Consider the following 20,694-nt stretch of genomic DNA (forward strand, 5'->3'; position numbering starts at 1 on the left):
CAACTAAATTATTACAGGCTTTGCAATTAACCCAATATAAGGGATCCAAAACAGTTAATATCTCAACTAAATTAATACAGGCTTTGCAATTAACCCAATATAAGGGAAAGGAAAAATACAGCAATTATTATTATACAATAGAACGTAGAGGCTTTTTTTTAACTATTATTATTATCTATATATGCACATATATAGTTTTTATTTTTTCTTTAGAAAAATGGTAAACTACAACCACCTTTCTTAAATTTGGGTATTATTATAAACACCTCCTCATTATTAGGGAACATACAAGTTACTTTTATGAATTATAATTTTAAATACTTTTACGAACATAATTATTTTTTATTTAAGGGGTATTAATAATTTTCCAAACATCAAATAATATTTGTTAATTACCGTAAAAAAACACAACACCACACGCACACTGAGTGCATTTTTTAGTATCCGGGGTAAGCATATGCATGAATCTTATTTGTAACTTTGGTTCATTGTACATGCCACCATCACAAGCAGGATACCTCCAAACTCTGAAAGAATCCAACTCCCCAAAATCTGATGATAAATAATGGAACATCCAGCAATTTTTTGCATGAATTAAGAAGGGCAAAACCAGATGTGCAAATTTAGGACATCTGAACAAAGAATGTAGAGTGCAAATTTAGGACATTTGAACAAAGAATGTAGACTTTCTTGCATATTAACTTTTATTTCCTGATCAAGTATCCCACCAATATACCCAGAAGTAGCCCAACCACTACTGCCACAACAGATACGCCACCACGTTGCCCTTCTCTGCTTCGTTTTTGCATCAATTCCTGCCCAGCAAATGTGGCATAGCATGTTTGGTGATATAGAATTGGCAGATTAATGGCATCACTAAATACAGAAACAAATTAGTGAAGCAGATGCATACTTCTCGTGATTACAAGCCTCACCAAAACTTGCATTCTGAAGGCATTGACCGCCAACATAGATCAGTATGTGTACGTGTAGGTGTGGACTCTCAACTTAATTTAAAGACATGCGTTTCAATTACGTATGCTATATAAACACCCGAGGCAAATGTCTGAATCCAAATCTAAGTAGTTATTCTTTTCTAAGAGAAAGGATATAAGTAAGCTTGTGCAAGTGCAGAGATATCAAAGCATACCAATTCTCCGAGCAGCTTTTGATTTTGTTTAATAATAGAAGCTTTCTCCTCATTCAACTTTGAGACAACTGACTGTGCCTGAAGATAAAAGAAAAAAATCAAATCTAGTGGCAACATTACCCAAGAAACATTACAAAATTTTGAAATAGAAAATAGTAGATCCTTGAAGAAAATGGCACAACCATTTAATATCTAGAATAAAGCAGCTCCGGAAATGAAAAGAACAGACTGCAGTTAACCATGTAAGGAATCAGTTTGACCCAACCATCCCACCCTCCAAATTGGTTGACTTCCTTTTTAATTTTTCACCGAAGTTGTGGTGAAGGTTAACTTACATAAAAGCCAAGGTAAATCCCCAAAGATGTTTTGTATCTAAAGTTACAAACACATTGTAACTGCTCTGATGATTTTGAGTTATCATGGATTTCTATGTTATGTTGCTCTTTATTCATCATTGGGTTATTGTGTTGAATATACCATAGGCAGTTTTAGAGTCATCTCAAATCCTTCTCACTGCTAATTACTTGTGTTATATTAGTTAGTACACCATGCATTTCAAACCTAAAAGACAAACCCTTCAGTTATGCAAACTAATATCTCATCAAAACTAAATGCATTAATTTTTTAAAAGCAAACTAAATATCCTTGATCCTTCATAAGTGAATGTCTGTCTCAGTTATGTTAGCAAACACAAGAAGAAAAGATGATATGGAGAAACTGACTTTCCATTTGCATACTTTGTTGATAATTTTCTTAGATAAAATGTTACAGTGAGAGAACATGCATTTCAGGCCTTATTCTAAGATGGTCTAATTCAAGCTTTCTCCTAAAACTCACTCAAATGCATGATTTGCTACTGTTCCATTTAACTGAAAGCTTTTCAACAAAGGTAGTGTTAAGACCAACAACCTGTAGATCCCCAATGCTTCATAGACATTTGCTTCCCACTACCTTCATTGTAGGAGATGAAGCATCCAAGAATGAACAGGGGAACTCGGTTACGTCATAAAAAGATAAATATTCTATACCATCAATACTACTAGAAGACATCTTTGAACTTTTATGAACATGCGATTCCATCAAACACCACATGAAGTTCTCATAGTTATATCAAACAAACACCACGTAATTATTTCAAACTATTACCGTGAATGCTAGCTGGAACTTGAAGGGACTGAAATAACAATTTTGACCATAACTGAGTTAGGAAAACAAAAAACAAGTACGAATCACACTCACAGCTTCAGGCAATGAAGATTTTTTAATCTCATCCTCAGCTGAAGACGTTCCAGGAGAAGTCCCTTCTTCATCTCCTTCAGGTACTGGAGAGGGACGGTTAGCTGGAACAAAAACAACCCTCAATCTGAAGTCATCAACAAGCTTCCCGTCCTCCTTGTTAAACTGCAAAATGATTGACGGAAGTAATACAAAGACAAGCTTACAAGGCTTCACAAGTCATCACTTTCTAACATACTCAACCCACCATTTCTGGTGTTACATCCTTATTAGTTGCACCTTCTGGAGCAATAACACTCTGAACCAGAAACTTATCCCTACATTGCATATCAGGAGGAGCCTCTTTTTGCGCTTGCATAGTGACTACAAAACCACATAAAAAGAAACAAAGAGAACCAATCAACCAGATTTCAGTATATAAGCCGAAAATTGCAAAAACAACACAATCGAAGAGAGAAATCTCCAGAAAGGACATAGGCCGTTATTCACCTGTGACATTGCACACAGAATTGGGCAAAACAACGCCGGCATTAGGGCGAACGCAGTACCTTTTGGGGTTGGTTGTTTTCACCTTTTCAATCAATAACTCATCATAATTCAGACAGCTTATTAACTTCTACCCAACATCTCACAGAAGCATTAAAATACTTAAACTAAAATTATGATTTAGAGAAAAGATATTAACCTTAAATGCAACATACTGATCAGTCTTATTGGTCAACTGCATAGAACATGAGCTCTGCTTCCTCAATTCAACTGTATCCACGAGCCCACATAAAAGATAATCAAAACCCATACATACAAAATTAACTCATCAAAATTGAAATTGAAAGAAACACTCTTCTCATTTATTTGCAACCAAAAAGAGATTAACACATAAAATATAAAATCTTTGATTGATGAAAACCTAAAGGGAAACACAAAAAAGAACCTCAGAAAGTATCCTACAGCAGCTTACGAGAAAAAACCCATAAAGTAGACAGCATTCTCTTTTTCTATTCTCTTCAGCTTTATAGGAAAACGAACAAAAAAAGCCGAAAAAAATCCTAAGAAATTCGCTTACATGGGAATTTCAGCTCTGAGGGCTGAATACCGAGAAAATCTCCCATGCTCATGTTTCTGAATTTCGGCTTCTATCAACAAAATTATATCTAAAAATAATCTGAAAGTTTCGAGATTAGGAAATCGGTAAAGGAGAAAAAGATCGAGAATTTGAAAGCGAGAGTAATTTCGTTTTCTGGGTCTCTGTATTGCCCCCGACGAAATCAACCAACGAAGGCAATGAGCGATTTTAATGAAAACAAAAATCAAACTAAAATGATTGACATGATCCCAAAAAAAAAGTAATTATGACATATAAAAAGAAAATTTTAAATAAGAAAGATGTGAGAAGAGGGGAAAAAGAACATATAATTAATTCAATGAATTTCGTCGATGACTAAGCACGTGTGACCAAATAAATATGCGTGCATTAGTGTTTTATTACTGGGATTGCTCTATTATTATTATTATTATTATTGTGATTATTATTAGGATAACTTACAATATTATTTTTTAAAATTTAGCATAATTGTGAATATTCCCTCAATATTTAAAAAAATTATTCATTTAGTCAATAAAAAACTAAAAAAATTTAAGAAATAAATAAAATTATAATTTTTAATCTACAAAGATATTTCGGTCAGTTCACCATAAAAATGGATGAAAATCTAACGGGGACTAAAGGAATGAGCTAATTGTAAACAACCATTAAAATCAGGTGACATTGATAAATTTTTAAACAACGAGGGTATTCTTAATTATGCCAAATCTTATGGGAGTTCGTCGTAACCTATCCATATTATTATTATTATTATTGATGTTATTGTTGGACATTGAGTTAAGTTTATGGAGCCATAATTTAATATGCATTCATATTCAATATAGAGTTTAAAGTCTTATAACTTGATGTTAAGATAAAGAATCCATTAACATAAATTCTATTCAATAGAGTTTCTAATATTCAAAATACATGTTGAGATACTGACTAATTTGAGATAATATGTTTGAAATAAACTTTGTATTCCTCCAAATAGACTCTCTCTATATTTCTCTTTATGTTTTTTTCTTGAAGCATTACCATAAACTTATTAAATTTGGGGTGTATAAACGAGTGAGTTTAATCTTGTAGTATTCGACGATGCAAGTAAGGTATGTTCGTGATTTGCATAATATTTGGAATAACATCCAACGTGGAGTAATCTTAAAAGTGGTCGCAGGATGATCTTTAAGATAATGAGAAAGACGACGTGTTCATGCATGAAATTGTAGACGAGCCAAATTCAGAGATGTGAATCGTTATACTTCCGTTGTTAAAGATTAACTCAATTTACAATTAAATACGTATATAATTAAATAATCTATATACACATAAATAATTATTGATTTATGTCAGATTGTTTATCTTTATTATTATCCATTGTTTTTCCAACTATAATAATACCTCTCTCAATTACACCATGCGAAATTAGGCATGATTATAGTTCGATTCATGTCTACCAATATTACTCCCTCCCTCCTCTTTTTATTTTATGTATTTGATGGAAATTGCGTGCCTCATAATTTGAATAAGATGTATTATTTCTTGTATTTAATTAGTCTTTAAATATCCCATTTAATCAATAATACATCTTAACATTTCAAATATTGCTCCCCTAAAAAAATAATTAAAAAATCCAATAAAATTCTTTCTCGAGTTTTTTTTTTATTTTTATTTTTGGCGGAACAGATGTGGGAAAAGACGAGCAGGATCAGCTTAGCCATTTAAGTCATGGCTATTAAATTTTGCATGTTTAATAGACTATATCCTAATACTATATTAAAATTCTAGAATTTTGTTCTTCATACTCGATTGGCATCAGGGTTCAGTAGGACAATAATGACCAAAAGATCTTCAATAAGAGTCCGCCTCCTTAGCTTCGAACTCGAGAAAAAAATATTTGAGGGGGTATAAATACTAAATCCCGAGCGCATTAGGATAATATGAAGATTTTATCGACGATAATCGATACTTATACTAATTAAACACTAAATTAAAATTAGCTTAGAACAAAATGAAAATTATAATTTTATCCAGACTTTAGGTAGTTGCTATGTGGAGAAATAATTTAATGGCCAACATATTACATTTATAAGGTTTATTATGCATTATGAACTGACCAACTACTCCTCTTCAACTCCTTATTTATATGCATTTATATTAATATTTTACCAAAAAATATTGAAATTAATAATTTGTTGAGTTGAGGAAATTCTTTGGGATTTTGTTTCCATTGAGGTGGCAATAAATACCGAAATCTGTACATGATAATTGCCATTAAAAGCATGCGTGGCCTAGTACACCCAGCCCCACCTAATTGCTACTATGAAATGATTGTAATCCTGTGTATTAAAGTTTGAAGATCGGCAGAACTCAGCAAGAAGAGTACTTGTTGAATTAATTTAAAGATTTCCTCCACCAACCAACCACAACCAAAATTGAAACAACATGCTTTTAATCAAGGGGATGGGAATTAATGATGCATTCAATTTAGGGACAATTACACTCATTTTTCTTGAAATTTGGTATAATTATACATAAATTTCCTGTGATTTGAAAAAAGTTATATTTAATATTTTTTTAGTTTACTTTCGTGTATCAAATAAGTCCATTCGTAGTCAAAATTTACTGAATTTGTTCATATTAATATAAAAATTAAATAAAAATTGATACTTAATGTCGGTTCAATTACTTACGACTTATTGTAGGCCAAATTACTTTTTTCTAACTAAACTACCCTTGTAATGATGAAAATATATCACATCACATACAGTAACGTGTGAATGTATATATAAGCGTAATTTGGTCATGAAAGGATTCATTTGACTTGCAAAAAATTAGTAACAAGTCAATCGTGGATAAATATAAATTCTTATATGTTCTTTTTATTAATATCAACAAATTTGACTAACGGAGATTTATTTGTTAGACAAAATCAAAAGGTACTAGATGTTATTTTTCAAATCACATACTATTTACATATAACTACATCAAATATCATGGGAGGAGAGTATAATTATCCCTTCAATTTAGTATCATATTTTTTTGAAGTAAGAGCGATGAAATATTATTAATTGAATTAAATTGAATGCAATCATTCCTATCAGATATCAATATCTAACAAACTATTACAATAATAATACTTTGGTCGATACTATCAAGTACACTAAATCTAACCAATCCAGTATTTGTGTACACTATAAGATTAACCATATGAAAACTTTAAATGGTATATGATACTTATAAAGTCACAAACTTCATCGGTATATTTCAAGAAACTTGTAAATGATAACATATTTAAGAAATGTCATTAGATAACAAGATTACAAAGAATATAATTGTGATTTTTATTTGAATCCAACACAAGCATATAACTGTTTGATAGTTTCACACGTCAACTAGACACCAAGACTCATAATGCCCATTTGAACAAATTGAAGAAACAAACAACCAAACATCATAAAGACTTGGGACCAAACACTCCCACTTCAAAACCTCAACTACACTAGGATCACATTTACAATCCAACATATGTACTTTGTCATTTAAATATTAGATCATATTAGAAAAAACATAGTAAGTTATATTTTCATATCCGGATTGAAAATAAAGACACAAAATATTACATCTCATGTCACATCAGCAGTAGGACCTACATCATATTGAAAGATATGATTGAGTATAAAAATACCAAATGATCTACTTCAAGTCACATCAACAGTACGACCTACATTATGGTTTACTGTAAAATTGAATTTGAAAATACCAAATAATATACTTCACGTCACATTAGCAGTGGGACCTAAATTATGTTGAACGGTATTATTGAATATAACGATACCAAATATTATATTTTATGTCAAATTAGCAATGAGACCTATATTATGCCGATCGGTAAGACTGAATATGAAAATATCAAACAGTATACTTGATATCACATATGATGAGTGGTATGATTCACACTATTTAGTATCTATATTCATATACCTAGTCAACCACAATGCCTAGATTGTGCTAAAGTTGCGGGATTCACATTATAATTCGTAGCAACACCTATATTAAGTTGAAATTCATGATTCACAGGATTTGATATTCTCATAGCAGGTGATATGAGAGCAAGAGCCATAGAACAAAAAGAAGACAAAAAAAGAGATGACAAAATCAAGGCCACAATGTAGTTAAGTAGTACTAAACACTTACTTAATAACAAACAATAATCATTGGATTAACCATCGAGTATAAATATATATATGCAATCAAAATCAAAAGGGTCCACTAATTTCAAGTCATTCATGGGACTAAATTTGATTAGTGCCAAGTTAAAAGGGTAGCAAAATGGTCCCTATGGAGTCACTTTCACTAGTCGAAAAGAAGCAAGTAGAAAGTAACCATTTATAACTTAGTATCGAACAGGGGGAGGGGAAAACAAGTGTACTCTACAAAATTTGGGAGGTCAGGTCATAACCCTAAAATGCCCTTGGTAGATAAAGTTCAAATACCGATTTTGCCCTCAACCACCCTTTTTACTTAAGTTCCCCTCTCCCATCAACCACTACTCAGTCAGTACACATATCAATGAAGCGGAGACCGGTGCGGCGTACCCTTCCTCCGGTTCATCATCGACTCTGAGATTTCATTAGCTGGTCTACAAGCGGGTCTCATCGCGGACCGGCAGCCTGGTAGATTGCTTCTTTTCTTTTTCACAACCTCTGTCGTCGCTGTGCAGCTAAGGTTAGGGCATTCTATTAACCCGGCTCCGCCACCGCTGCTTGAACCGGATTCCGTCCTCATGGAACCAGCATGTTCAAGCACCGAGTCAGGCGTCATCTGTCCATCGTCTAGACCCGGTTCAGGCAGAGCCAGAAATTCACATTTGCGAAGATACATAGAGAGCTTGCACCCACTTCTGAGTATATGTTGAAGCTGTCCGAAAGGATAAAGACCACCAAGATGAGAAACATGGAAAATATTTAATGGGTCGAAATCAAAACTTGCAAAAATATTACAAATTCGCCAAGGTAATAAAACCCCTAATATGTGTGTGAGTGGGTGGACCAACAAACTACCCAGATGAGAGAAATGGAAAATATTTTCCGAATTTGGTTTTGTAAATTCAAATCCAAACACGTCGTAATTTTGTAAAGCGTATTGAAAATTCAAGAAATTTTAGGGTTTTTTTTACTGCGTGTATGTGTAAAAAAACTGCATGCACCTTGCAGGAGAGAGAGCAGAAAAGAGAGGATTCTTGCAGGTTCCTGTCACAAGTGATGCAGAGGTTGCCGGAAGCTCTCGGTGGCCTTGTCTGAGGCCTCTGATTCAAGAATACTACTTTTGCACTGTTAGTGGTATAAGACTGCAGAAAAGAGAATGAAAGTTTTTAGAAACCCCAATTGAAAAGGAATTACACTTGTTGAAAAAGGTATAAACGGGAAAGGCATATATTCAACAAGGAGATCATTATTCCCATTCAGATTATGTAATTGCAGTAGATTCTTGTAGCTCCTCTCAAACTTACTTGCACTTGAGCACAGTCCATCAGTTTATCAGCATCGACAAGCCTTATAACATCGTGATACACATACCTCCTTATCTGAGAACAAAAGGAAAAAAAGAAATCAAACCATCTATGACCCAAAAAGAAGTGAAACATGCAACAAAATTTCAAGAAAATTAAATACTACAGTTTTAAACTCAAAGCTGCTGAGTACATAAAGACAAAGAACTGAAAAGACAATTTTCTTGAAGACAGGCTGAATTTAAGTACCAGCATGAGGACTTCAACGGATGCAAGGGGGCGGGGGGGAATACTCTTAGTTTTGTTTTGGAGAAAACCAAATTTTGAAGAATTTGAGACCTGTAGAAGGCGGTGAGAGCGGTGACTGATGAAGCAGTGAGGGCAAATTCCCTCACAGCAGTCCAAGCAAAAGACGTTCTTTTCATTTTTCCTTGCGTCCTCGTGAATTATGCAGGCATTGAAGAACTTCTCCGTCAAGAGGGCCGACAACCACCCCGGAACCTCTGAAGCATCCAACTGAAATTAGCAAAAAAAAAAAAAAAGGAAGAAAAAAAAAGAGGAATTAACTCATTTCACCCAGCCCTCAAATTCTTGGCAGATGATTTGAAATAAATGAAAGAAAGGGAATACTCAGAGAGAAAGAAGAGAGTAAGAAAGAGACCCCACCATGACTTATATTTTGTTGGGTTTGAAATTGAAAGTTTTGGGTAGAATCTGTATGTTATAAAGATAGTGGTGGAGAAGGGTTCATCAGGATATCAGGGAGAAAGATCTCTGTATTCTGTAGTGTGTGTATATATATATATGACCATACATGTAATACTAATATATATCTACATCAATATATTCAATTTCTATGTTTGTGTTTGTATGTATATATATATATATATAGAGAGAGAGAGAGAGAGAGGGTGATGGTGTATGTAGGGTGTAAGAAAAGAGGAGAACGGCGCCTGCAAAACTGATACTGGTGTTACTGTTATCAATGAAGGAACAGGAGTGGAGGGGTTGGCCTCATTTAAAGTTTTTGGGCTAATGGTGGGAATGGGAATGGGAATGGGAATGGCGTGTGTGTGTATTTTGTTGTAGTAGTGCTCTTTTCTGCTCTGTAATTTTTAGTATTCTTTCGTACTCTCTACTCCCCTCCCTCATTTTGTAATTGTACCACTCCCTATTTTGCTTTTTGTCTTATCTATATACAAATACACCACCATTTCTAATTACCTTTTACACATCAAATTCATTCTCATATCTTACAAATTATTATATAATTATCAAACTCTACCCTTTTTATTATTTTGGAGTGGGAAAAATACAACATTTTGAATATTTAGATTTTCATTTGAAATTAAAAATAGAAAATAATAAATCATGTGAATTATGCTATATCAGTATAATATATGTTTTTCTACTGACTATATAATTAAACTTTTTTAATAGATTTGCATTTAATAGCTTACAAATTTCCAAAACATTAAATACTGAAAAATCTTGCAAGATAAGCCACAACCTGTTACCCTCTTTCTTCTGTAATTTGAGGATTTAAAATTAATAGAAGTGGAAAAGGTTTGTTTGGGTGAATATCTTTTTCTTAAAACCTAAAAATAATTATAGAAGCCATCCCGAAACCCTAGATAGACTTGTACGTGTATGGTTGGGTGGCTGCCTAATCATCTCTCTCTCTCTCTCTCTCTCTGTGTGAACAGATGGGTAGTAGTAGTAGTAGTAGCTAAATGACAAGACGAGAGAGAGAGAGAGAGAGAGATGGTGACTTTTTTCTCACTTCTCGGTGAAAAATGGAAAAGACCCATTAGTAAAACAAATGGGGGAAGATGTATGTATGTATGTATATGTTGTTTAAACTCACCCATCATTCACTCACCGTATCTCAAGTGACAAATGTTTGGCTTAGCTACCACCAATACCATCTTTATTGGGATACCGCCAAAATACAAACCCCCAATCTTTTATTTCTCACTCTGTTTTCGGATAATTCTAATTTTCAGCCCTTTCAAAATTAAAATTATATTTTATATATATATCATCAGTCTATCCGAATTCAATATTATTCTTCTTGTTTGAGTCGTTAAGATTGGTTATATATACTTCCATGCTTAAAAGGTTGATAAATCTTTTTAATCATAACTTATAAATCAACTACTAAAATATTTATTATAACAGTGGTTATGTGATTGGTCGTCCTTTGTGAATTACACACCAATTTTAAATTATTTTTTTTAAATTATATAATAAATATAGTATTATTTCGTATATTTTCAAATATGATATGGACTAAATTTACCATACTCATATTGGGTATGATGTAGTTCAAAAATTGTGTCGACCCATAGAAAATTGTGCTTATTACTACAATAATATTATGACCGACAAGCAAAACATGAAAGGGAAAGGAAATAGAAATTGGAGGTGTTCCAAGTGGTGTAATTTGTGGCATGTGAAATCGACCATATTATTTCTCCAAATAAATAAATCGACCATATTGGAAGTATGCTTTGTCACTATCATCATGTAGTGTATACTAGTCTAGGTGGGTGTAATACATCCCAACCACAACTACGACATTAAACCCAGTTTCACACAATCCTAATATTTGACAAGAAAAAGAAATTAATCTCGTATCTCCATAATGATTGCGTGTTACATGCATGCATTTCAAGAATCTATCCAAATGTTTTTTAGTTTAAATCAAATTAATGTACTTTCACCAACACTATCCACTCTTTACAAATTACAAATATACTCCTTATGGGGTTGTTGATGTAATTTAACTCAAAAGATGTTTATAAAGTATTTTTATGTTGATTTAAATTATGGCACAGACTACACCGACAAACTCATTATTTGAATAATAGTTATAGCTCGAATTCAGGAACTCGTGTATGGAAAAATCAAAATTGTTTGATCATGATCGAGGATTATTTGAATAATAATTAAGCTTATATACATTTTTATATATTATTATTTTTCAAAAATTTATGAATTAGGCAATTATTATTCAAAATCACTAAAAATAGTATATGATGAAGTTTTGCCATAAAACATAGTTTAAGGAGGTAGGTAAGAATGTGTTATTTGTTCTAACTCAAAACTTTATTTTTTAACGTTTTATACTCTAGACAGTGAATGCGTTTGTATGCATATTTTAGGAATACAAAATGTATTTAATTTTTAATTGTGTCTGGTTGACAAAATTGAATGGAAGGATTTCAAATCCATCTGAGCCACAAGATTTGAAGATGAATGGGTTGGGAAATTTGAATATGGAGTTGGGGTGGGAAGGGATGGATGTATGTATGTTAGAGTAAAACAAGAAAGTAGAGGGTGTTTTCCCTTTTCAGCTTTCTGTAATCCTTCTTGCAGTGCCCTCAGTCTCACCTTGAAACTATACCATTGCTATTTCTGGCTTTCCCTTTTTTGTAAGCCCACTTTTGTCTTTTCACTCCACACATTCGAATATAATAACTAGAATTCTTTCCTTTCCTATAGCAATGAAAATGGGATTTTAGTGAACAATGAGACAGCACAACAACAAAATACAAAATTGAATAATTGTAATAATCAACACTCCCTACCCCCTTCACATACAATTCCAACCCCCCAAAACAGCGCGTTACCCGAGAATTTCAACTCTTGTTAAGGCCTTGTTTGGTTTCGTTTTTAAATATTTCACTTACTTAAATATCATTACTCCCTATTTTTTCAATAAACGATGTTATTTATTTTTGTCTTTTTTAGTCAAATTCCGGGAGCACCAAACGAGCTTTCAGGAGTTTATATATAAAAAAAGATTATAAAATCAAGAATAAGATGGCATAAGCTTATATACTCGCTTTTTTTTAAAAAAAAAAAAAAGTAAAGAATTTTTAGCTTATTCCTAAAATATAAACAAACTACATTATTAACGTCTTCTTACATACTCGTCATCTTGTTTTACCAAATGTACAACCTTATAGAATGTTTTAAATAAATTTAATCAAACACTGTTGTTTGCAGCCTGGGGGTTGGGTGCAGTGCTGGCTTTCAGTACTTGCTGCTGCTGTGTGTTGCCATTTTCCCAAACTCCTCTTTGTCTGCATTTCAACCACCCAAAATTGTGCTATATACCTATATTGCAAACAAATACAATACCCTCCCACCATTTCCTTAAATGTCATTCAACAAACCCATTATGTTTTTTTATTTTCTGTGTCTTTTCTCTTACATTTCTGTAAAAAACCCTAAAATTTCCAGACACAAACACCTCATTCATTAATTAATGCCATATATCTCCACTTCATCTCTTTGGATTTGCCTCAAACACACTCTCCACGGAACAACAACAATTATTACATCCATATCATCCACAATGTTAGAAAACCAAAAAAGAAAAAAGAAAAGAAACTTATCTTTCAATTCTCGTCAGATTTTTAATTATTTTTATATTAAAGAGACACTTTAGTATGGGATTTATATGATCGTACATTGTTGTGTTATTGAAGTATGATAAATGACCTTAGACCCCCCACCCCCACCCAAATTGAAATATATATATATATATATAATAAAAAACTTTTTTTAAGTTTGATTTTATGGTGTGAGAAAACCAAATAATGTGCCCGAGTCCCGATTCTCTCTTTTTTTTTCCTTTTTTTTTTTCGTTTAGAGGAAAATGGTTTTTTGCTTTCACTTTTCATATTGTGGCCATTTTTGGGCTTTTCGTGTTTTAAAATTGTCCAGTAAGATGTTGGGCTAGGATTGAAGTTGTAGCTGGGCTTCACTTTTCTCCTCAATCTGGACAAATGTACGATTAGTTGGGCTCGCCATTCGAAATCTTTAGACCAATCAAAGTATTGACAGCATCATCACCTACTTTTTCTTCAATTGTGAATATAAAAAAGTTACATATATATATATATATATTAAGGATAAATTAAAACGGGCTCTCAAAATTTGTTATAATTATAAATATCTCTTTATTATTTAAAAAATTATAAATATTATTTTTGGATTAACATCGTTTAATAAATACTTCCTACAATGAATTATCACGTCGTGAAGGAGAATTTATAAGACATTCGTTAATTTGAGGGAGATACTTATAATTATAATAATTTTTTAAAGTAACCTATTATAGTTTACCTTATATATTAATGATAATTTCTTTGCTAGTCTGATTAGGATAGTAATCTATATACATAAATAATTATATGTATTTATTTCATACACAAAAATAAGCAATGTCTTATAATCCTCATAAATTGGGGAGAAGGACAATATTTCATTAATTTGAGGAGTATGATGTAGATGTGATTCTTGTCCTAAAGAAATGTCGCCTTCGATGACAAAAAATGATAATTGTCCGTCCCTTAGTTTTAGTTTTTAATAATTAGGGCAAACAAAATGGTGGGCTACGCCCTACCAATACTATGACTTGAGCAAAGGTGACAACGTAGTCCGTACAGACAACTAATGATATGCGACGAGGAGGAGGAGGGGCAGTGGTCCGCGTGACAATAAGAAGAAACCCTTACCCACCCCCATTATTATTTTTTGGCTACGACAAAGATAACGAATCTCTATTTTCTTGAGTAAAGTATGGATTGGTGGGTGGAGAATCCTATTCATTGTCACCCACTTCTTAATTATGTAATAATCTCTACTCAATTAAATATTCTAATCCATGACATAGTTAAAGGATCATTTCCACTAAACCAGTATTATAAATTGCCCCTTGCAATTTACGACACGTCTAATGTGTTAATAAATATTCAATTTTACAGTTATTACATCAAGTATTATAAATTTATTATATATCGCCAGTTTACATACTTATATAAAACGACAAACTTTATATTTGCAGTGGCCTCTAAAATCTTGATTTTTTGATAAAAAGTTATTAAGTATTGTGTGGAGCAAAAACATGAAATTAAACCACAAAAACAATGATAGAACAATCAAATATATCTCCTATTTTTTAATAACATAACAAAAAGGTAAACTTATATTTTTATTTGGGTTCCACACATTTAGTCATGCATCTTTAGTAGTTCTAAATAATCTCATGTAATTTATGTTTTTCTCACACATCTAACCTTTTATTTTAATCTATTTAATTTTGAAACTCGTACATTTGGTATTGATACGTCGAATTTGATCCCCATAAATTTTTTTTAGCCAAACATGTATTGTTGGAAAAATGACATGCCACATGTCTTGACATATCATTGCCATGTGCCACGTAAGTTGACACGTTATTGCTATGTCTTTTTTTACAATATATTTTGACAGAACAATTTATGGATGACCAATTTTTTTGTCATCATAGGACGAAATATGCAGAGTTCAGGACTAAATGGGCCAAAAACAAGATTAAGTGCATGATTGAAATGTAGTTTGAGATTGAGAGAGAACGGAATAAGGATGGAAAAGGAATCATACTTGAATAGCACTCTTATGATTGGTATACACAAGGAATATATAGCAATGAAATGATCATACCTTAGTTGATTCTATTCACATGATTGGTAATCATAAAGGAACAATTAGTAATGAAATGAAATTATGTTTATGACAAATTTACCTTTTAATATATTTTTATTTAGGGAACATTATATGCATTTATAAAACATCTAATACGTGAAGACGATGAGAACAAAGATAAAAAAGGTATAGGTTTTGTTTTGGTTTATGAGGATAATTTTGTCAAGAAAAAAATACAGGAATAAATATATCACAACTCACAATTACATGAATAACAATGTAATTTGGGCTGACAAGAACTAGAAATGACAATGATTAGAGCAAGTGGAGTACTGTACAGCCACAGGCTTTCCCAGTTCCCAGCTACTCTTGATGGCCCAACAAACATCTTCTAAAGCATCTTTAAGATTATTCCTACTTAGGAAATGAAAGAAAAGAGAGAAAAAAACAAATGACAGACAACTAATTACACAATAAAACTACCCCCCAAACATGGCACCAATAAATATTAAATAGAGAAGGAGTGAGGCCTTTATTGTTTTGTGGCTTTTGTCTTCTTCTCTTTGGTCAATATACTTTTAAAATCTCCCCATTTTTGACTTGAAACTCTAACAAACTCCAACCTTCCACCAAAACCATTCTCTCTTTCTCCTTTTTCTTTCAATTCTCTTCCACAATCCATAACAAGTCAAATTTTAGGTAGTAGTTCAAATTTCTTTAATTTTCTCGAGATTGGTTTTTAATTATTTTTTCCGACAATTTGTTTAGAATTCGTTGAATTTGATTACTATCGACATAGTAATAATCAAATCAGTTATTAGTAAATCAAGTATTATAAATTGATGAGGATGCGAGATGCTCAGTTAGCTCTACCACAACATAGGGATTGACCTCCCTTTGTTGAGCCAACCAGAGAAACATAATTAGCTTATCGTCTTTTTTTTTCTTCCATTAATTTATAATGCACTTATATAAATTGATAATTTTTTTTTATTTTTAATAAGATTTAAACTTGAAATTACAACTCACATATATTACGTCTTTTAATAAATATATTTAAATTTGTAGAATCGATGTTTATGAATTTCATCCCTTTCATTATGGAGTACTACAAGTCTACAACTTTGTTGTTCCACACCACAGCCGAAAACAGGAAGACTTTGAAAGTCGGACTTTTTCCTATTTGTCTATTGGTCGGCCACCCACTCGCTCCGCATTTTCGCTGTTACTCTATCATTCCTCTTGTTACCGTTGGCCCCCTAGGACTCTACAACAACAAAATATTTTGATGCTAATGATATAGTTTTTTTTATTTTTTTTTCTTTCCAGAAAGGGAAAAAGGGCATAAATTTTATTAATTATTGCAAGATTAAATGACATTTTTAATTTATATTTATTTCAAATAAATCAGGATCTTAATTTTTGACAAATACGCACAATATAATATAGAGGTAAATTGGTTATAGACAACTTATTATGAAAATTCAGACCATTATTTCATATATAATACGACACTATGGACATTACACTATGTAAGTAATTGTTATTTATGAGTAAAAATGAACTTTTCTTTTTTTACCCTGACTGTTGTGGCACGTTGTTCCTACGTGTATATAATAAATAATCTTTCACGCTTTAAAATATATTATATAAGAGTTAAATATATAAATTAATATATTACATTAAAAAAAGAAAGAAAAAAAAAGAATTTATTAGTTAATATAAAATTTGAAATGTTGAATAAGTTAGTTATATTATTAGTTGAAGGGTATTTTTTTGCTTTAACAAAAATTGTTGCTGCGATGTCATTAACCGTTATTTGTAAGTATGGAGATCGGAGGGCCTTTCTTTTTATATAATATAGATATAGATAATATAGATATAGATAAAAAAAGGGAACAAAATATTTGATACTAATAAAAACATAAAACCTCCTTTTGTTAAAGTATTCATATTTTATTTACTCTTTAACAAAGGTTTGGTATTTTCCGTTCTTGGTTGGTATGTGAATAAGTAACATACAATTTTGTACCATCAAGTTGGTGAGTTCAGTTCAAGTTGGGGTAGGGTTATGCTACCAAATTACCAATTTATTCAACCCTAACCTAACTTTTTACTATCCATTTATTCTATTTATTAAGGCACATGGTCTTAAATTTAGGGGTAAAAAAATAAATTAAATTATTTAATACTCAATTAAAACTTATTAAGTTTAAAAAATCAAATTTGAACAAATAATTTTTGTTCGATAAGCTTTCGGCCCCCCGACTCAATTAGTACAAAAATGATAAAAATATACTAAATATATCAAACTACTCATGTTTGATCTAATTAAAACTCATTTGAGTTCAATTAGAGTAATAAACAAATCAAATTCAAATTCAATTTATAATATCGATAATAATTCAAATAAATTTGAACAATGATAGTTTCGTGTGGACTCAAAGATGAGTGAATAAAATTACTCTTGAATTTTTAACCTTTTAAATGGGGGGAGAAAAGGTAAGAGAAAAAACATTAAATTAGAGTTAGAGGGGCGTTGCTCTAAAGAAAATAGAAAAAGCGAAGAGCAGAAGAAAATGATAAAAGCAAACTCCCACTACTCATATAATCATATTACATTCCACATTTCAGTTTTCACACACAGAGCAGAACACAACAGAACAGCGACAGAGACACTCACTCACGCACACATTCCTTCCTTCCAAGTCATTCCAAAGCACCTCCATATCCATACACCCTCCAACCGCGACACCAGGCTCTGAATTTGCATTATCCCAGTCCCAGATATAGGGCGCAATTGTATATGTATAGGATTCGGGAGATGGTGGAGATGGAAGGCGGCGCGTCGTCCAAGCAGCCGCAGCAAATCTCCGATATGTTCCAGAAATTCGCCCTCGCTTTCAGGACCAAAACCTACGAGCTCTTCGCCGAAGATTCAGCCGCCGCCGACTCCGATGGTGACGTCACCCTACTCCTCGACTCCGCTGAGGAATTCATCCCTGACCAGAAGGTTGTCGTCATTAAACCGGACTCGAGTTCCAGCCCGGATTATTCGGGTGCCCATTTAATCAGAGCTTTAGTTCCTTCTCTCTTTGCCACTCTCTCCTCCTTCGAAGCTTCGTATTTGCAATTTCAGGCAGCCCATGTGCCGGATATTGACAAGGATGCCCTCGAACTGGCTGATAAGTCGATTGTCTCAATTCTCCAGAAATTGACTGAGATGAAGAACTTTTACAAGGATTCGAAGAACAGGAGCTTAGGTTCGAATAGCGGTTTTGACTTTCCAGCGGCGTCGTTCTTGGAATTTCAAGTGCAGGAGAATCAGAGCAAGCTCAGGATTTTGGAGACTGTAGTTAACTCCCTGCAATCCCAGATTGATGTTAAGGATGATGAAGTGAGGGATTTGAGGAAAAAATTGGATAAAATTCGGGCTTCTAGTGCCAATTTAACCCGAAAATTGGGTTTGAAAGAGGAGAATATGGGTCCAGGGATGGAGGTTCTGTTGACAATTCGGGTTTTTGAAGCAATGTTGGGCGATTCAATTAAGTCATTGCGTTGTTTTACAAAGTTGTTAATTGATTTGATGACGAGGGCTGGGTGGGATTTGGAGGAAGCGTCTAATTACGTTTATTCAGGGGTGGATTATGCGAAAAAGGGGCATTTCCGGTATGCATTTCTCTCTTATGTTTGTTTGGGTATGTTCCAAAATTTTGATAAGAATGATTTTGGATTATGTGATAGCGATACTATATGCAATGGGAATGGCCCTAAACATAGTGAAAATGGTGTAATTGATAGTGAGAGCAATGGTTATTTGAGGCAGTTAATTGAACATATTGCGAGCAATCCCATGGAGATTTTGGGTAAGAACCCAAAATGTGAGTTTTCACGGTTTTGTAAGAGGAAGTATGAGGAACTTATTCATCCAACAATGGAATCATCAATTTTTAGCAATTTAGATAGGAAGGAGAAGGTGTTGGACTCATGGAAGTCGTTGACTGTGTTTTATGAGTCGTTTGTTAGGATGGCAAGCTCCATATGGCTGCTCCAGAAATTGGCATATTCATTTAACCCTGCGGTTGAGATATTTCAGGTGGAGAGAGGAGTAGAGTTTTCAATGGTCTACATGGAGGATGTTTTGGGAAAATGTAATTTGCCAAGAAAAACGAGGCAAAGAGTTGAGTTCACTGTTGTTCCTGGGTTCAAAGTTGGGAGGACAGTCATTCAGTCCCAGGTTTATCTCACTGGCTTAACGGGTACTGAGCAGTGAGTTTCTTTTTATTTAAATAGATGAAGATTTATGTCCGTTGATTGGAATGGAACTGAGAAATATGTGCATAATATTGGGAGGGGTTGCCTTGGCAGGTAAATTCTTGACACAAGAGTTTAAATATCGTGTTGCATTGTCTTGGTTTGCTCCTCCCTCACGAATGAATACGTGATCATAGTTCGTTCATTGTGTATAATTTCACTTATAGGTTTCTGCTTTTCAGTTTTTACAGGTTCTCTTAGTAATTGTAAAAAGAAGAATGTAAAGTAATGATTTTTCCATTCGCATGTCTTGTTATCTTTAGGGGTTTGGGGTGAGACTGACAGATAGTTATCAACTTGTACGTAGCTCTGTGTTACTAAGTCTAATGGTTGATTCACTTGGCTATTGGAAATTTTGAGCAACTTTTCTTTACTTTTGGTGTTGTATTAGAGAACGATTTTTTCGTTTCTTCTATGGTATATCAATTAAAGTTTTCCAGGTGGTGCATCGAAGTTGAAAATTTGATTTAAACTCTCTTGCAGTGACATGAAGATTAAGTCTTGCCTTTTAACTATTACCCTGGTTGTTTAACTTCATGATCAGTCATCACAGTGTATTATTTCTTCAAGTGTTCATTCAAATGAAATTCTTAGGAGACCGTATCATGTCTTTTGGCTTTGTTATAACTTGTTCTACAGACTTGAGCTCTACATATTCCACTTCATTCTTCTCATTTCTGTACCAAGTGTTCACGGAGTAGAGTTTCTGCAATTGGATCAATTTTACATGCATCAACAAGGTGAGTTGAGTGATTGGCTGGCATTCATGTTTGATAACCGGATATTGGCTATATGGGGTTTAGCCTCGTACTTGCTTTTCTTTGCTCTCTCTGGTTTTTGAGTGTACATATGCCAGTGCCAGTGAAAGATAAACTTTGCCACACGTTGAAACTGCTTTTTCCTTGGCATATAATGCTTTTT

At 33.0% G+C, this 20,694-nt stretch overlaps 3 protein-coding genes across 4 annotated transcripts; 1 reads left to right on the forward strand and 2 right to left on the reverse strand.

Moving 5' to 3' along the window:
* On the reverse strand, positions 444-3,739 carry LOC105171046 (vesicle-associated protein 1-3). 2 transcript variants are annotated; one of them, XM_011092051.2, is made up of 7 exons: positions 3,450-3,739; positions 3,072-3,142; positions 2,876-2,957; positions 2,634-2,749; positions 2,390-2,551; positions 1,151-1,228; positions 444-815 (listed from the first exon to the last, which is right to left on the reverse strand). In XM_011092051.2, exons 1-7 carry the CDS (start codon positions 3,499-3,501, stop codon positions 705-707), a joined length of 672 nt encoding a protein of 223 aa, XP_011090353.1. In that variant the 5' UTR covers positions 3,502-3,739; the 3' UTR covers positions 444-704. The 2 variants fall into 2 exon arrangements, with proteins under 2 accessions (XP_011090353.1, XP_011090361.1); XM_011092059.2 differs by lacking the exon at positions 3,450-3,739 and adding an exon at positions 3,318-3,406.
* Positions 7,834-10,090, reverse strand: LOC105171062. The gene is made up of 5 exons (XM_011092070.2): positions 9,646-10,090; positions 9,319-9,495; positions 8,980-9,054; positions 8,677-8,817; positions 7,834-8,387 (listed from the first exon to the last, which is right to left on the reverse strand). Exons 1-5 carry the CDS (start codon positions 9,646-9,648, stop codon positions 8,037-8,039), a joined length of 747 nt encoding a protein of 248 aa, XP_011090372.1. The 5' UTR covers positions 9,649-10,090; the 3' UTR covers positions 7,834-8,036.
* On the forward strand, positions 18,039-20,145 carry LOC105171071 (IRK-interacting protein). The gene has a single exon (XM_011092083.2). It carries the CDS (start codon positions 18,266-18,268, stop codon positions 19,730-19,732), a length of 1,467 nt encoding a protein of 488 aa, XP_011090385.1. The 5' UTR covers positions 18,039-18,265; the 3' UTR covers positions 19,733-20,145.

Source organism: Sesamum indicum, linkage group LG1 (genome assembly GCF_000512975.1).
Source record: "Sesamum indicum cultivar Zhongzhi No. 13 linkage group LG1, S_indicum_v1.0, whole genome shotgun sequence".
Lineage (NCBI taxonomy): Eukaryota > Viridiplantae > Streptophyta > Magnoliopsida > Lamiales > Pedaliaceae > Sesamum > Sesamum indicum.